This window comes from Mobula hypostoma, chromosome 10, assembly GCF_963921235.1.
Source record: "Mobula hypostoma chromosome 10, sMobHyp1.1, whole genome shotgun sequence".
NCBI lineage: Eukaryota > Metazoa > Chordata > Chondrichthyes > Myliobatiformes > Myliobatidae > Mobula > Mobula hypostoma.
Window position 1 is genome coordinate 51,320,738 of NC_086106.1, and position 16,335 is coordinate 51,337,072.

The 16,335-nt window shown below is 45.5% G+C and overlaps 1 protein-coding gene across 2 annotated transcripts in view; it reads right to left on the reverse strand.

The window, feature by feature from the left end:
- The window catches only part of LOC134352896 (sodium- and chloride-dependent neutral and basic amino acid transporter B(0+)-like), a 70,086-nt gene extending 60,905 nt beyond the window's left edge, over window positions 1-9,181 (reverse strand). The window contains exons 1-4 of one of the 2 annotated variants that reach the window (XM_063060481.1): window positions 8,909-9,181; window positions 6,927-7,080; window positions 5,075-5,206; window positions 767-934 (exon numbers count right to left, since the gene is read on the reverse strand). In XM_063060481.1, coding sequence (XP_062916551.1) covers window positions 767-934; window positions 5,075-5,206; window positions 6,927-7,080; window positions 8,909-8,971 — 517 coding nt within the window. In that variant the 5' untranslated portion in view covers window positions 8,972-9,181. The remainder of the gene's footprint in view (window positions 1-766; window positions 935-5,074; window positions 5,207-6,926; window positions 7,081-8,908) is intronic. The other variant, XM_063060480.1, reaches the window with a different exon arrangement.
- Window positions 9,182-16,335: the final 7,154 nt, after the last annotated feature.

Here is a 16,335-nt window from a genome sequence, read left to right on the forward strand (position 1 = left end):
GAATGGCCACCCATAATGCTTCTGAGGCTCAGATGGATAAACACTGAGCAATTAAATGCAGCACACCTGATGGGCTTTGGAAGATTTATGAGCAATCTGTTGGTGGTTCTGAAATTGCCCAGGCATATCTCCCAATGTAAGCAGATTTCCTACTGAAACACTAAGTCCCAGACCTGTAAGATGTACTTCTAGTTGTAGAGGCTGTTGTATGAGATTTGGGGGTTGCACTGAGCTGCAATTAATGCTTGAAGTCAGAAAATGAGCACTGTATGAATAGTAATGTCATTAGGTGTCCCTTTATTCCTGTGTGATGGTTAGCTTTGATCGTGTTTTCTAAGAACATGATTGAATCTGTGGTTCCTCCTGAGGGGTGCCATATTATTTTAAGGGTAATCACTTCCAGATAAAGTCAGTGTTCCATTACACCTCAAAAATGTCACTAATTGTCCGACATCTAGCCTTGTGAATGAAACAAAATGCAAGGGAAGGGCAAGACCGAAATGGCATAGAAGGGTAGGACTGAGAGTGGACTGGAATTCGCTATAATTGACTGGACTTCTCTGTCAAAATGCCCAGAAAGAACATAATGCTACACATCAATGCCCACAGCACTAGTCTGTCCAATGAAGTCATGCATCAACCACAGTTCTAATCAGTGTAAGATCTGTCATTTTATTCAGTCTAAATATCTTCACAGTTCAGACAGACAGATTGAAAGATTAACATTTGCTGTGGATTCATTACACAGCAGATGTGAACACAGTACCTCTGGGTGTCCTGCTGCAGGTTTCATCTGCACCCCACCAGCTGAAGCAGTCTGACCACGGCAGAGGGGATTGGAAGGAGGCAAACAGGTAGAACAGGCTGTAGGCAATGATGCAGTTGTAGGCAAGGTTGGAACATGTGACCACAATCATCATGGTGATCCCCACACCTTTGAGCAGAACAGGGAACAAGATGTTAGATCAGAAATGTATTATAGACAATAGACAATAGACAATAGGTGCAGGAGTAGGCCATTCGGCCCTTCGAGCCAGCACCACCATTCACTGTGATCATGGCTGATCATCCACAATCAGTATCCAGTTCCTGCCTTATCCCCATAACCTTTGATTCCGCTATCTTTAAGAGTTCTATCCATCTCTTTCTTGAAAGCATCCAGAGACTTGGCCTCCACAGCCTTCTGGGGCACAGCATTCCATCTATCCATCACTCTCTGGGTGAAAAAGTTTTTCCTCAACTCTGTTCTAAATGGCCTACCCCTTATTCTTAAACTGTGGCCTCTGGTTCTGGGGTCACCCATCAGCGGGAACATGCTTCCTGCCTCCAGCGTGTCCAATCCCTTAATAATCTTATACGTTTCAATAAGATCCCCTCTCAGCCTTCTAAACTCCAGAGTATACAAGCCCAGTCGCTCCAATCTTTCGACATATGACAGTCCCCACCATCCCGGGAATTAACCTTGTGAACCTACGCTGCACTCCCTCAATAGCAAGAATGTCCTTCCTCAAATTTGGAGACCAAAACTGCACACAGTGCTCCAGGTGTGGTCTCACCAAGGCCCTGTGCAGCTGCAGAAGGGTCTCTTTGCTCTTATACTCAATTTCCCTTGTTATAAAGGCCAGCATGCCATTAGCTTTCTTCACTGCCTACTGTACTTGCATGCTTGCTTTCAGTGACTGATGTACAAGAACACCTAGATCTCGTTGTGCTTCCCCTTTTCCTAACTTGACTCCATTTAGATAATAATCTGCCTTCCTGTTCTTACCACCAAAGTGGATAACCTCACATTTATCCACATTAAACTGTATCTGCCATGTATCTGCCCACTCACCCAACCTGTCCAAGTCACCCTGCATTCTCATAACATCCTCCTCACATTTTGCACTGCCACCCAGCTTTGTGTCATCGGCAAATTGCTAATGTTACTTTTAATTCCCGCATCTAAATCATTAATATATGTTGTAAACAGCTGCAGTCCCAGCACTGAACCCTGCGGTAGCCCACTGGTCACCGCCTGCCATTCCGAAGGGGACCCATTAATCACTACTCTTTGTTTTCTGTCAGCCAGCCAATTTTCAATCCATGTCAGTACTCTTCCCCCAGTACCATGTGCCCTAATTTTGCCTACTAATCTCCTATGTGGGACTTTATCAAAGGCTTCTGGAAGTCCAGGTACACTACATCCACTGGCTCTCCCTTGTCCATTTTCATAGTTACATCCTCAAAAAATTCCAGATTAGTCAAGCATGATTTCCCCTTCGTAAACCCATGCTGACTCGGACCGATCCTGTTACTGCTATCCAGATGTGTCGTAATTTCATCTTTTATTGAGATACAACACAGCCTAGTATATAAACACTACAGGTTATATAGCTTCTGCTGTTCAATGGCTTTTCATGTCCTTCCAGACAGACAGTATGTATAGGTTAGTTTAACCATCACACACGGAACCTTTTACAGGACGTTAAAGTTGTCCTCAGAAACCTTCAGTAAGATTTTGCTGCATCTGCGTCCAGCTGATTAGACAGGAGGTTTTTGTTACTAAATCAGATAATCTGATTTTCTGAGAGAAAATAAATTCTCTGTGACTGTAATATTTTATTCTGCATTTTTTAAATTATTTTACTTTGCATGATCTCAATGCACTGTTGTAAACAAATTACCTCGAGGGAAGGCATGCAAAATAAACTTTTTCACCTGTATCTTAGTACACATGAGAATAATAAACAAATTTACCTGCTAAATTTATTAACCTACCTGTGGCGAAAAATCAAAACCTACACAAACCGGATGCAAGTCTCAAAGAAGTAAAACTGAAGCACAAGGTCTGCTGGTGAACTGCTCTGTAAGCCCTTAGTAAGTGTCTGTCACATTGGTGGGATCTATTGACGCAGAGATTCTCACATTGGTGGGATCTATTAACGCAGAGATTCTCACATCGGTGGGATCTATTAACGCAGAGATGGGTCTTCAGAGCAGGGTCGGGACCAGTTCATCATGGTACCTCAATTGAGTGTCCAGCCCAAGTGGACAATTTCCCATACATTACCTCACTACCCCTAGGCAACTGAAGAAAAATTGTTGCCATAGCAGTTCCAGTGAGCCTCTGCTTTAATAGATCCCACCAATGTGAGAATCTCTGAGTTAATAGATCCCACCAATGTGAAAATCCCTGCATTAATAGATCCCACCAATGTGAGAATCCCTGCATTAATAGAACCCACCGATGTGACAGACACTTACTAAGGGCTTACAGAGCAGTTCACCAGCAGACCTTGAGCTTCAGTTTTACTTCTTTGAGACTTGCACCCAGTTTGTGTAGGTTTTGATTTAATGGATCCCTAGGCCAGACCTGAACTGAAAGGCAAGGGAGACACAGGGCACTGCAGATGCAGGAATTTGGAGATGTAGGATAGGGTTACACCAATGTATTGAAAGTGGAATCTGGCCAAACCAGAATGTAAAAGAAATCTGCAATAAAAGTACAAAAGGAGCTGAAATAAATGCGAAGAATTTCAAGGTTTGTATTAATAAATTAAGTGCAAGGTAGGTGAAAGTAGGATCATTGGTCGACTACTCCAAACTTGACCATGCCTTTACTACTTATTGATGATTTACAATGCTTAAAATAACTTTAAAAATTTTACAGAAGTTTGCTTTTTTTATAGCTTTCAATAGATGTGGCGTGATGGTGGGGGTAGGGTGAGGGGAACAGCACCTGACTTCAAGCTGCTGCCATGGAAAGTACACCAGGAATATCTGAACTCCTTTCTTGGAGCTAATTGACAGACACAATAGAAGCAACTGCTCTCCGTCACCGCGGGAAATGTTTTGTATAGCTGTTAAACACTTTGAGTGTGTAGACAAATTAAACACAGTACCATGCCATTTGCAAAGTAACACAGTGGGTGCAACGTCTGTACTCATGAAGGGGTGACTGCTGACCATGGGGGTTCATTGCTATGCGGAAATGCTCTGACAATAATTAATCATTTAATGTCTTTAAATAGTATTTTTTTTTACCATTTTCAAAGGCAAAAAATACATTAAAAAGATGAGGGACAAACTTTATAAAAATTGTAAACTATTTCTTTGAAGATCTTTTTTGTAATTTTTTAAATTGAAGTTCACCATCAAACAATCATTTCTGTAAGATGTATTTCAGATACTGAACGTATATATCATATAATCATATTTGTCACAAATCTCCACATAATATTTATCTGAGGTATACACTTATAGAAAGGAGAGGAAAGAAAGAACAATCAAAATACTTTTCAAAGGTTTAGCCATGAATGATAAACATGCTTTGGCCTCGTGAGTAAGCAGGTAGTAACCATTAAATGAGAGAGGCATAATGGAGAGTAAAAACATTTCCTTCCTAAGGCTGTGAGAACACTGTCCTGTTTTCCCAGGACTGACTGTTCCTTTGAGTTACATCTGCTCTTCAGTCTTTAGATTAAGCAGCACACTAACACCCACACATTTTGTCCAATTAGTTAATTTATGCTCTTTTCCACTCCAGGAACACACCAAATAATTGAGAGACACTGAACTCCCTCTTCAAATGTACTTTTACAGACACTATTTATACAAATTGTTCAATCTCTCCGACCATCTATCAGCAGCCCAATTACAACATTTAATTAAAGCAAATGATATTGCCAGGACTCTTGCCTCCATCAACAATTTATTGTTCATGTCTCTCCAGAGACCTGAACACATAATCCAGGTTGAGAGAAGGCTGCACTGTCACCACCTTTGGGATGAGATGTGCTTTGGATGCATTCAGAACACAAAACACATAATAAGTTGAAAGTTATTTGCCTCTAGCAATCTTGTCTACTGAATATCTAGCTTAGAAAAGTACAAACCTCATTTTGAATTACTGAATGCCCTTCCATTTGCCATAAATACCCTATTCCTATTTGACTTTGCAAAATGCATCATGTTGCATGTGTCAGGCTTAAATTTCACCTTCCAAAGTTTCACCATTCTTTTCATCTGATTGATATGCTGTTCATATTAACTTTTGTCAAGTTAGCTGTGATATTGAAAATTTCAAAACAACCTTGTAGTATTGGTACAGCTTTCCACACAGCGATACAGCCACAGCTAGCAAACTGTCCAAAGGCTGATTCCAAGAAAAACACTGGCATACCAGCAAGTGCCAGCATCAGTGTGTACGGAATGAGAAAAGCACCTGGAAGACACAAAGAGGAATTTTAATGGAGAGTAAAAGCATTCAACGTGATAAGAAAGGAAACAAGCTGAACCCTCCTATTTACATTCACTGGTTGGGTCCATTTCTGTCCAGTTGCTAATGTGACTGTCTATTACTTCATAGAAACATAGAAAATAGGTGCAGGAGTAGGCCATTCGGCCCTTTGAGCCTGCACCGCCATTTTTTATGATCATGGCTGATCATCCAACTCAGAACCCCACCCCAGCCTTCCCTCCATACCCCCTGACCCCCGTAGCCACAAGGGCCATATCTAACTCCCTCTTAAACATAGCCAATGAACTGGCCTCAACTGTTTCCTGTGGCAGAGAATTCCACAGATTCACCACTCTCTGTGTGAAGAAGTTTTTCCTAATCTCGGTCCTAAAAGGCTTCCCCTCTATTCTCAAACTGTGGCCCCTCGTTCTGGACTTCCCCAACATCGGGAACAATCTTCCTGCATCTACCCTGTCCAATCCCTTTAGGATTTTATACGTTTCAATCAGATCCCCCCTCAATCTTCTAAATTCCAACGAGTACAAGCCCAGTTCATCCAGTCTTTCTTCATATGAAAGTCCTGCCATCCCAGGAATCAATCTGGTGAACCTTCTCTGTACTCCCTCTATGGCAAGGATGTCTTTCCTCAGATTAGGGGACCAAAACTGCACACAATACTCCAGGTGTGGTCTCACCAAGGCCTTGTACAACTGCAGTAGTACCTCCCTGCTCCTGTACTCGAATCCTCTCGCTATAAATGCCAGCATACCATTCGTCTATATCACCGCCTGCTGTACCTGCATGCCCACTTTCAATGACTGGTGTATAATGACACCCTGGTCTCGTTGCACCTCCCCTTTTCCTAATTGGCCACCATTCAGATAATAATCTGTTTTCCTATTTTTGCCACCAGAGTGGATAACTTCACAGTTATCCACATTAAATTGCATCTGCCATGAATTTGCCCACTCACCCAACCTATTCAAGTCACCCTGCATCCTCTTAGCATCCTCCTCACAGCTAACACTGCCACCCAGCTTCGTGTCATCCGCAAACTTGGAGATGCTGCATTTAATTCCCTCCTCCAAGTCATTAATATATATTGTAAACAACTGGGGTCCCAGCACTTCTCATTTGGCTAACCTGCAATATCTGTCTCTGGAGAATGATTTCTCTATCAATCAATCATTCATTTGCTTGTTTGTCTATCATCTACTATCGATTTATCATTACATTTTTCTCTCTCTGTCTCTCTTCAGCTCTGTTTTTAATCTATGCCAAAAGAGAAAATAATATATATATTTTATTTAGAAATACAGGACAGAATGGGCCCTTCTGGCCCAACAAACTACACCACCCAGAAACCCAGCTACCTAACCATAGCCAAATCACAGGACAATATACAATGATCAAATAACCTACTAACCGGTATGCCGTTGAACTGTGGAAACTGAAACACCTGGGGGAACCCATGCACTTACAGGGAGGTCGTACGCGCCACTTGCGGACGCCATCGTAATTGAACTTTGAACTCCAATGCCCTAAGCTGCAGTAGCATCACACTAACTACTATGTTACCGCAGCATCCTCAGTTCGCTCTCAGACCCAATAACTCTGTGTCTCTTCCTCCGGATATTGTTTACAAATAAATGCATTGATTTGTTTTTGCCTTTCTCTCCTGTGTTCTATGGATTCTCTAAAGTACCTCCTCCATTTCTGTACACCAGGTAAGGGAATCGCCAAACATTGCCAAGACCCACAGCACAGCCGATCACTGACAACAGGTAGACTGTCTTTGAGGACCAGTTGCCTCGCTCCACGTTCTCTCCTCTTTCAGCCACATGTCCAATGGGAGCAGCCTGGGGGAGAGAGATACAATAGCAACCTGTTTAGACTTTATCAGATGACAACTCAGTCACAGGTCAATTTACAGAAACAATGATCCAAAAACACGCAACAAATATATCTGAAGATGCCAAAAACATGAAATGAAAACAGAAACAGCTAGAGATACTCCCTAGGTGAATCTGCGTTTATGGAAGGAGAAACCTGGTTGCTATTTTAAGTCAAGATACGAGAAAGGGGAAAGTGGTAAGAGTTGCCAAAGGAAAGATTGTGATAGTTCAAGGTAGGAGTGGTCTAATGACAAGAAGGTTCCAGAAAATATGCTCGTGGTTGTTGTGGTTTCCCTTCTACCGTCATCAATGATGCCCTCACCTGCATCTCCTCCATTTCCCGCACTGTGGCCCTCACCCCATCCTCCCGCCACCACAACAGGGACAGAGTTCCCCCTGTCCTCACCTACCGCCCCACTAGCCTCCGGATCCAGCACATTATCCTCCGCAATTTACGCCACCTTCAACAGGGGCCAACACTAAGCACATCTTTTCCTCTTCACCCCCCCTCCGCTTTCTGCAGGGATCAGTCCCTCCGCGACTCCCTTATCCACACATCCCTCCCCACGGACCTCCCACCCGGCACTTATCCCTGTAAGCGTAAGTGCTAAACCTGTCCCTACACCTCCTCTCTTGCCACTATTCAGGGCCCCAAACAGGTGAGACAACGCTTCACTTGTGAGTCTGTTGGGGTCACCTATTGCATTCGGTGCTCCCGGTGCGGCCTCCTCTACATCGGTGAAACCCAACGCAGATTGGGGGACCGCTCCGTCGAGCACCTCCGCCCCGCCTGCCACAACAGACAGGATCTCCCAGTAGCCACCCACTTCAACTCTGCTTCCCACTCCCATTCAGATATGTCCATACATGGCCTCCTCTACTGCCATGATGAGGCTAAACTCAGGTGGGAGGAGCAACACCTCATATACTGTCTAGGTAGTCTTCGGCCCGTTGGTATGAACATAGAATTCTCCAACTTCCGGTAATTCACTCCCCCTCCCTTCCTCTATCCCTATGTCACTCTGCTCCCTCCCCCAGCTGCCTATCACCTCCCTCATGGTTCTGCCTCCTTCTACTACCCATTGTGTTTTCCCCTATTCCTTCTTCACCTTTCCTGCCTATTCCCTCCCCCACCCCTTTATCTTTCCCCTTACTGGTTTTTCACCTGGAACCGACCAGCCTTCTCCTTCCCATCCTCCCCCCGCCTTCTTTATAGGGCCTCTGCCCCTTCCCTCTACAGTCCTGATGAAGGGTTCTGGCCCGAAACGTTGACCGATCGTTTCCACGGATGCTGCCCGACCTGCTGAGTTCCTCCAGCGTGTTGTGAGTGTTCCAGAAAATAGGCTGGTGTGGAGAAAGGTAAAGCAAGGATCAGAAAAAATATATAGTAAATAGGACATGCTCATTGTCCAATTGATTCAACTCAGAGTTGAGTTTGAAAGACAGGAAATCCTGCTTACATTGATTTTAACTGGAACGAGGTCACGCTTGAAGTTGAATGGAGATACACTGCAGAGCAATCACCCTTTCTGTGTTTATGTTCCAAATGTAGAGGGCAGCCAGACTTTAAGTATCAAAATGGAGATGCAAGAGACTGCAGATGCTGAAACCTTGTGAAAGATGGGAGTCAAGGAGGATTGGGAATTCAGGAAACTTGTATTGTTCTTCATTCACCAGCAATCAGCTGTCAGTTTGAACAGACTCCACTGAGAACCTCCACAATACATAACCAAAATGCACAGATCACCACCATTTCCTTGAAACCTCCTGTCTTCTTTGGTCAAATACTTACCTTAACTTTTGGAGCTTGTGTTCGATAATCATGGACAGATGAAGTCAATACTCTCTCATCCATTCTTGAGCAATGACGAACGATTCTTTTGTATGTTCACGGGTCTGTGAGGAGGTTACTTTGTTCTATTTTCTTTAAACTTTGTTCTCTCTGGATCCTCATTAAAGATGAATCATTTCCATTCCAGGGAACACCTCTTCCATAGTCCAAGGCCCTCGCCTAACATTAGTCAAGGAAAGCAATTTTTAGTTAAATGAATGATTTGATTGAAGGTCCAGCAGTTTTTATGCTGCTAACTCATTTATAAATTAAAGATTTTTTTTTCAGGAGCTTAATTTTAATTTTGAAGCAATGATAGTCAAGGTTCACTACTATGTACTACAGGTTTAATTTTTAAACCAGGAGCTCCGGGATGCTGCTATAGGCAGCACAACCTAATTGTGTAATTCACCTATCTTCAAGTAGAATTAGCAATATGTTTAATAATTTACTTTATATTATAGGCCAAATGATAATCCAGAAACTCTATCAAACTATTCATTAATTTTAAACCAACCTTCCACCTATAAAGAGTGGTGGTACTATGCCTTGAATCATTGATCTAATACCCAAAATTTCAAGGAATTGCCCGAACATGTTGCAAAAACAGACCATATCCTATCCAACTTGTGTATGTTTAAGTTCTTTCACCTGTGACCCTCAGGCTCAGCCAGCATGTGTTCGTCTAGGGGAAATCTCGTTTGTGTGGATGCTGCGTGATATGTTGCCCAGTTACAAATCTGCACCGCAAAATAGCAGACAGTACACCATATGCAATTAACTGATTGAACTTTATAAATCTTAATTGGAATATAGGGTTAGTAAAGAAAATAAAAAGACCAAGGGCCAATTTTAAGAAAAAAGTCAAAAGTGTACGTTGGAGCTCACAAATACGGCCATTCATCAACCGTCGACCTCCTCTGAGCATCGCCGACCTTCAGACCCTCGCTCTCGGTCCACTCCGTCCGGTGGTCTACCAGCTCTCTACACATACGTCGCCCTTCTCCTCTCGCTGACTAAAGACCGCAAAAATCTCTTTTCCAGACTCACAAGAACAACAGCATTCCAAACCCCGTTATCTCTAGTCATAACCCAAACATTGCTGCTACAGAGAAACCATTACATTAGCAGTGAAACCTTACAGCATGTTACACTCTCCCCCCACCAAATTTAGTCCTGTCCTCATGACGTTGAGATAATTTGCCAAGCCTTCCTGCAAAACACAAAGCCCAATCCAGGTGCAAAAGGCTGTGACATAGCTCCCCAACATAGTAGGGGTCACACTCTGTTCCCCTGGTGCTACGTCGGCCAACCTATCCAGTAGTCTCCTAGTTCTCTGAGGCCTCCGCACCCCATCATCCAACTCTTTAGGTTCCGACACTACTGGGATACTTCTGGTCTACCTGGCGAGGCCTCCCCTGACCTATCACTCGTACCCACCTGCAACTCGGACCCTTCTGTCCCAAGCCCCGCTTCTTCCCCTGTAGAGTCCCACTGCAACCCTGGCTGTCCACAGATAGCCCCCCACCACTTCACCGACTCAATGGGAAAGGGGCCAGGAGTCTCTTCCTCAATCAGTTGGGAGTTAGCAAAAGGCAGCATATACCACACATCCAGGTCCTCATCCTCCAAATCAGTTTCCCTCTCAGGGATGGGGGCCGGCCTAACCTCACCTGTTGGGAGCCCGGTAGTCACCCCACATTTCCGAAGAGTCCCCTTACTAGTGTAAGGGGTTTCTTCTTTTATGCTACTGCTAAGGCTAATAAAAATAGCTTCTTTGTTATGTTACATTAAAAATGGCTTGTCTGTGATGTTAACTGCTGAAACAGTGATTCTCTCTAGCAGCTTGTTTCGGTTATAATTACTGATAATGAGATTTGTATTCATTTGCTAACCAATTGGGATAGATGTTATTCTTTCCTGTGTGTCTGTAAGCTGTTTTTGTGGGCTTTGGGGAGAAGGCGCAATGGGGACAGAGAGAGGAGACGCGATGCTATAAGCTGGGTGATGGAACACACCCTGAGCGGGAGTTCGAGGCCCAGGGTCTTCAGCGAGGAGAGGAGATGAGGACAGACTCGTGTGGAACGTTTGGTCGACCACCGAGGGTGGTTCCATTCGTGGGTCGGCGGAGTTCCGAGGACATCGACTGGAGAAAAGGAGACCTGGTTCTGTAAGAGCTCTAACGATGTGTGCATAAACTGGTTAATAATAATGGTGCCCTTTTCTTTTAACAGTTAAACAGTTCTTATTTTGTTCCTTTACTATCTACATAGTCAAAGTATGAGTTATCAAGTAATCACATATGGTGTGTACTGTCTGTTATTTGGTGGGGTGGGGTACGTCACACAGCATCCACACAAACTCGATTACCCAGTTTGGCGGGGCTGAAGGCTGCTCCCCCTAGAAGAAAGTGAGCTGAGCGAGCCTGGGGCTTACCAGGGGGCTACATTGTGGGGGCTCATCCGGGATTGGATTCTGTGTAATTGCCCTCTTTAAATTATGCATGCTGCAGGGACGGAAAGCTGGTGTGCCTCTGTGGGATTGCAGGTTATTACTGCATGCATGTTGGGTGGGGTGGCTGTTGGTACCCCGGAAGTCTTTGTTTGAGTTCAGACGAGCGCTGACGGAATGGTGGTGCGACTGCCAGTGTCTATTGATGCCCCAGGTGAGGCAGAGCCATGGGCTGTCCATACTGTTAGGAGAGAGAGGAAAGAGTGGTCTGATTCAGAGGTAGTGTCTGCGAGTAAATGTTCCAGCTATGGCAGGCTTCGCCCGGTGTTTGGAATAATGGCCACCCCTAAAGAGGCGGAGGCGTGGGTGGAACGGACCTCTCAGTTGTTAGATGAGTGGCAGTGCTCGGCAGAGGGAAAGTGACAGAGATTGGTTGGAAGTTTGGATAGGCAGGCTGCTGATGGTGTTAGAACTGTCAGGGTCAATTACCCCGTAGTGACAGCTGCCAGTTATCTGAAAGCAGGGGAAAATGCGTTTGGTGTGACTGGTAGTAAAATGCAGCACCTCGGGGGGGCTTTCCATACCTGTGTCAGGAGATTGGTGGAAAGTTTTCAGGGTATCTTCTCTGGCTAGGAGGGTAGATAAATTGCTTGCAGTGCCAGGGGGATCAGCGCCTCCTTCAGTTGTTCAGCTGATCAGAGAGGTGTCGGGAAACTTAGTGGAGGCCCAGTGGGGGAACAGCTTGAGGTCTCTGGGGGAGCACATTCCCAGCAATGTACCAAGGAACTCCAGGAAGAAAAAGACCCTATTTCTGAGGGCTTAGGGGGACCATGCTTCAGTGTGTCGTTACGGATGGAGGGGAGCTATGCTAAAGCCATCCTTGACACTGGGGCGCAGGTCAAGGTGTTGTACAGTTCGTTTTAGAACTGGTTTCTGAAGCATTTACCCGTGACAACATTAAGGGCACTGGAGATTAGGGGTACCAGTGCCAGTGATTATCCATACAACAGTCATTGGTCACTGAAACTGGAGTTCTCGGAGGCCAAGGTCGGGGTGTCAGAGGGTCATGAATCGTTAGTGCTGATTTGTCCGGACACTGTTGAGACGGGCAGCATTTCGATTCTGGAGGGGCCCAACAACCCGCTGATGAGGAGGCACATGGGGGCCTGCCAGGAGGAGGCAGGTGAGAGCTGTTTGAGGACATTGACTGTGCACCCAGTGTTTCAAGCTGCTTGTGAGGACGTGTGTAGCAGCACTGGGTCGGTACCAAATTTAAACGAGACCCGATTACGGTACGGCCTGGGGGAAGTATCTGAGGGTGAGACCCTCTTGGTAGACGCTCCGAAATACCACGAGGGAGGGGAGTTGACTGCTGAAGACACCTCAGTGAGAGAGGTCGCGGTAACTGGCCCCTGCAGCTGTGAAAGACTTAGGCAGTGTGTGTGTGGATTATAGGACTGAACAGGCGCACTGTCATTGACCAGAATATGGTCCTGAGGGCCGAAGACGCGATGGTCTGTCTGAGTGGGGCGACGTGGTTTAATGTGCTGGATCTGAGGAGTGGATGTTGCCAGATCCCGATGAGTGAGGCCAACAAAGAGAAGACAGCCATTATAGGTCCCCTGGGATTCTTCCGGTCCGAAAAGATGCCACAGGGCATATCTGGAGCCCTTGCAACCTTCCCGCGGGGCATGAGGAAGACCATGGTTGTGGACTTGTTTGGAGTTTTGGTGTATTTGGATGATCTCCTAGCATTGAGATTCACCTTGGAAGACTATGAAGTGAGGCGAGTGAGGGATCCATGGCATTACTACTTTTAACAAAGTAAAACTTTCTTTGGACGAGTACGGGTCTGGAGAAAGACACAACTCTTGAGTGAGGAGATTTGCACTGTTGAACTGAAAGCTTAGAAGTGCAGGCTGGAGACTGAGTGCTGCAAATTTGGGACAACCATTGAAGAATTGGAGCCCACGCTCATCAAAGTGGAGACGGAGAAATGGAATTCTGAGCTGAAACTGCAGTCATTTACTGATGAATTAATCCAGAGAGACGAAACAATGACCAACCTTCAAAAGGATAAGCAGAAACTCAAGACATCGATCCAAAACAGATTGGAAGAAGCTGGTGGTGTAATTGTGTCCCAGATGGAGATGGCCAAGAAGTGTGAGTCAGTACTGCTGAGACTGGGGCGAGAGTTGGAGGAGTCAGAGAAGAAGCTGACGTCTCGACTGCAGGAGGCTGAAGAGGCTGCAGAGGCAGCCCAGGCTAAGTGCTTCAGTTTGGAGAAAATCAAACAACAGGTACCAATCGAGGAAATGGGGAAGAGTACAGATTCGAAGGATGATGTGCTGGATGTGCTTTTGCTAACTTCCCATTGCTGGATGAAGAGACTCTTGGCCCTTCTCCCACTGAGTCAGGGGTAGTGAAGAGGGTTATCTGTGCGCAGCCTGGGTTACAGCAGGACCCTGAAGGAAAAGAAGCGGAGCCCCGGACACATGACAAGGGCTCCGAGTTGCAGTGGGGGCATGAGTAAGAGATTGAGAGGATATTTGGCAAGCAGACCCGCGGTATCCCCAGTAGTGTCCGAGCCTGAAGGGTTTAGGTGAGGGGGTACGGAAGTCTCAGAGGATTAGGAAGCTCCCAGATACTTTGGCCTATGTAGCACCTGAGGAACAGGGTGTAAGGTCCACTGTTTGGGGAGCAATGCCACTGCTTGTACCTGGATTGGGTTTTTGTGTCTGCAGGAAGAGTTGATGAGTTATTTAGAAGTCATGAGGACATGACTAAATTTGGTGGGGGAAGAGTGTAAGGGGTTTTTGCTTTTATGTTACTGCTAAGGCTAATAAAATGGCTTCTTTGTTATGTTATAATAAAATGACTTCTCTGTACTGTTAACTGCTGAGACAGTGGTTCTCTATAGCAGTTTGACTGGTTATAATTACTGATAACGAGAATTGTGTTCATTTGCTAACCAATTGGGATAGATGTTAACATGAGGAATTCTGCAGATGCTGGAAATTCAAGCAATACACATCAAAGTTGCTGGTGAACGCAGCAGGCCAGGCAGCATCTCTAGAAAGAGGTAGAGTCTGTTTCGGGCCGAGACCCTTTGTCAGGACTAACTGAAAAAAGAACTAGTAAAAGCTTTGAAAGTGGGAGGAGGAGGGGGAGATCCAAAATTATAGGAGAAGACAGGAGGGGGAGGGATGGAGCCAAGAGCTGGACAGGTGATTGGCAAAAGGGATATGAGAGGATCATGGGACAGAAGGCCCAGGGAGAAGGAAAAGGGGGAGGGGGGAGAAAGGCCAGAGGATGGGCAAGGGGTATAGTGAGAGGGACAGAGGGAGACAAAGGAGAGAGAGAGAAAAAGAATGTGTGTGTGTAAATAAATAAATAAATAAATAAATAAATAACGGATGGGGTACGAGGGGGAGGTGGGGCATTAGCGAAAGTTTGAGAAGCCAATATTCATGCCACCAGGCTGGAGGCTACCCAGACGGAATATAAGGTGTTGTTCCTCCAACCTGAGTGTGGCTTCATCTTTACAGTAGAGGAGGCTGTGGATAGACATAACAGAATGGTAATGGGACGTGGAATTAAAATGTGTGGCCACTGGGAGATCCTTCCTCCAACCTGATGGCATGAACATTGACTTCTCAAACTTCTGCTAATGCCCCACCTCCCCCTCGTACCCCGTCCATTATTTATTTATTTATATACACACATTCTTTCTCTTCCTCTCCTTTTTCTCCCTCTGTCCCTCTCACTATACCCCTTGCCCATCCTCTGGGTTCCCCCCCCTTCCTTTTCTTTCTCCCTGGGCCTCCTGTCCCACGATCCTCTCATATCCCTTTTGCCAATCACCTGTCCAGCTCTTGGCTCCATCCCTCCCCCTCCTGTCTTCTCCTATCATTTCGGATCTCCCCCTCCCCCTCCAACTTTCAAATCTCTTACTAGCTCTTCTTTCAGTTAGTCCTGACGAAGGGTCTCGGCCCGAAACATTGACTCTACCTCTTCCTAGAGATGCTGCCTGGCCTGCTGTGTTCACCAGCAACTTTTGTGTGTGTTGCTGGGACAGATGTTATTCTTTCTTGCGTATCTGTAAGCTATTGTTTTCATGGGCTTTGGCAGAAGGCACAATGGGAACAGAGAGAGGAGATGCGATGCTGTAAGCTGGGTGAGGTTCGGACCCATGAGGGAGTCCAAGGCCCTGGGCTTTTCGGGAGGAGAACTGAAGAGGAAGGACCTGCTGGATGTGCTCTGGTTGACCACCATGGTTGGTCCCAGGCGGCGGGTCGAGAAGGTTGGAGGGGATCAAATGGTGGAAGGAAGACTGCGTTAATTGAGCTCTAACGGTTGTGCACGAAGTGGTTGAACTTTGGTAAGTCTGGCGCTTTTTACTTTCCTTTTGTATTGTATCTCTATTAATTACATAATTCCAGTAAGATCTATAAAATGTAATCATTTAATCGCATATGGTGTACTGTCTGTTATTTGGCGGGGTGGGGTACATCACACAGCATCTACACCTACTTGATTACCCAGTTTGGTGGGGCCGAAGGCTGCTCCCCCTAGACGAAAGCGAGCTGAGCGAGCCTGAGGCTCATGAGGAGGCTACACATTTACTTACCCCAAAAAGATGACCTATATACAACAGGATTACAATCCATGTTTTTCTACACATTCTATTAATTAACCTGGGCATTGAGCTCATCTGGGAGTGAAGACCTGGTGTCACCTGTGTCAGTTGGTTTCAATTTGTAAGAGTTGATAGCATCAAGCCATATCCAGCACCCTTCTGTGATTCAGGTTTGATCCCGAATTGCCATTTCACACTTGAGGTAGCTTTCCAGAGGTCAGACCTGAACTTTTTGTATTTCACTTGGCCGCCAGACCTGGATGCCCCCGACGTGACCCTCAGCAGATTGTGAACCTTA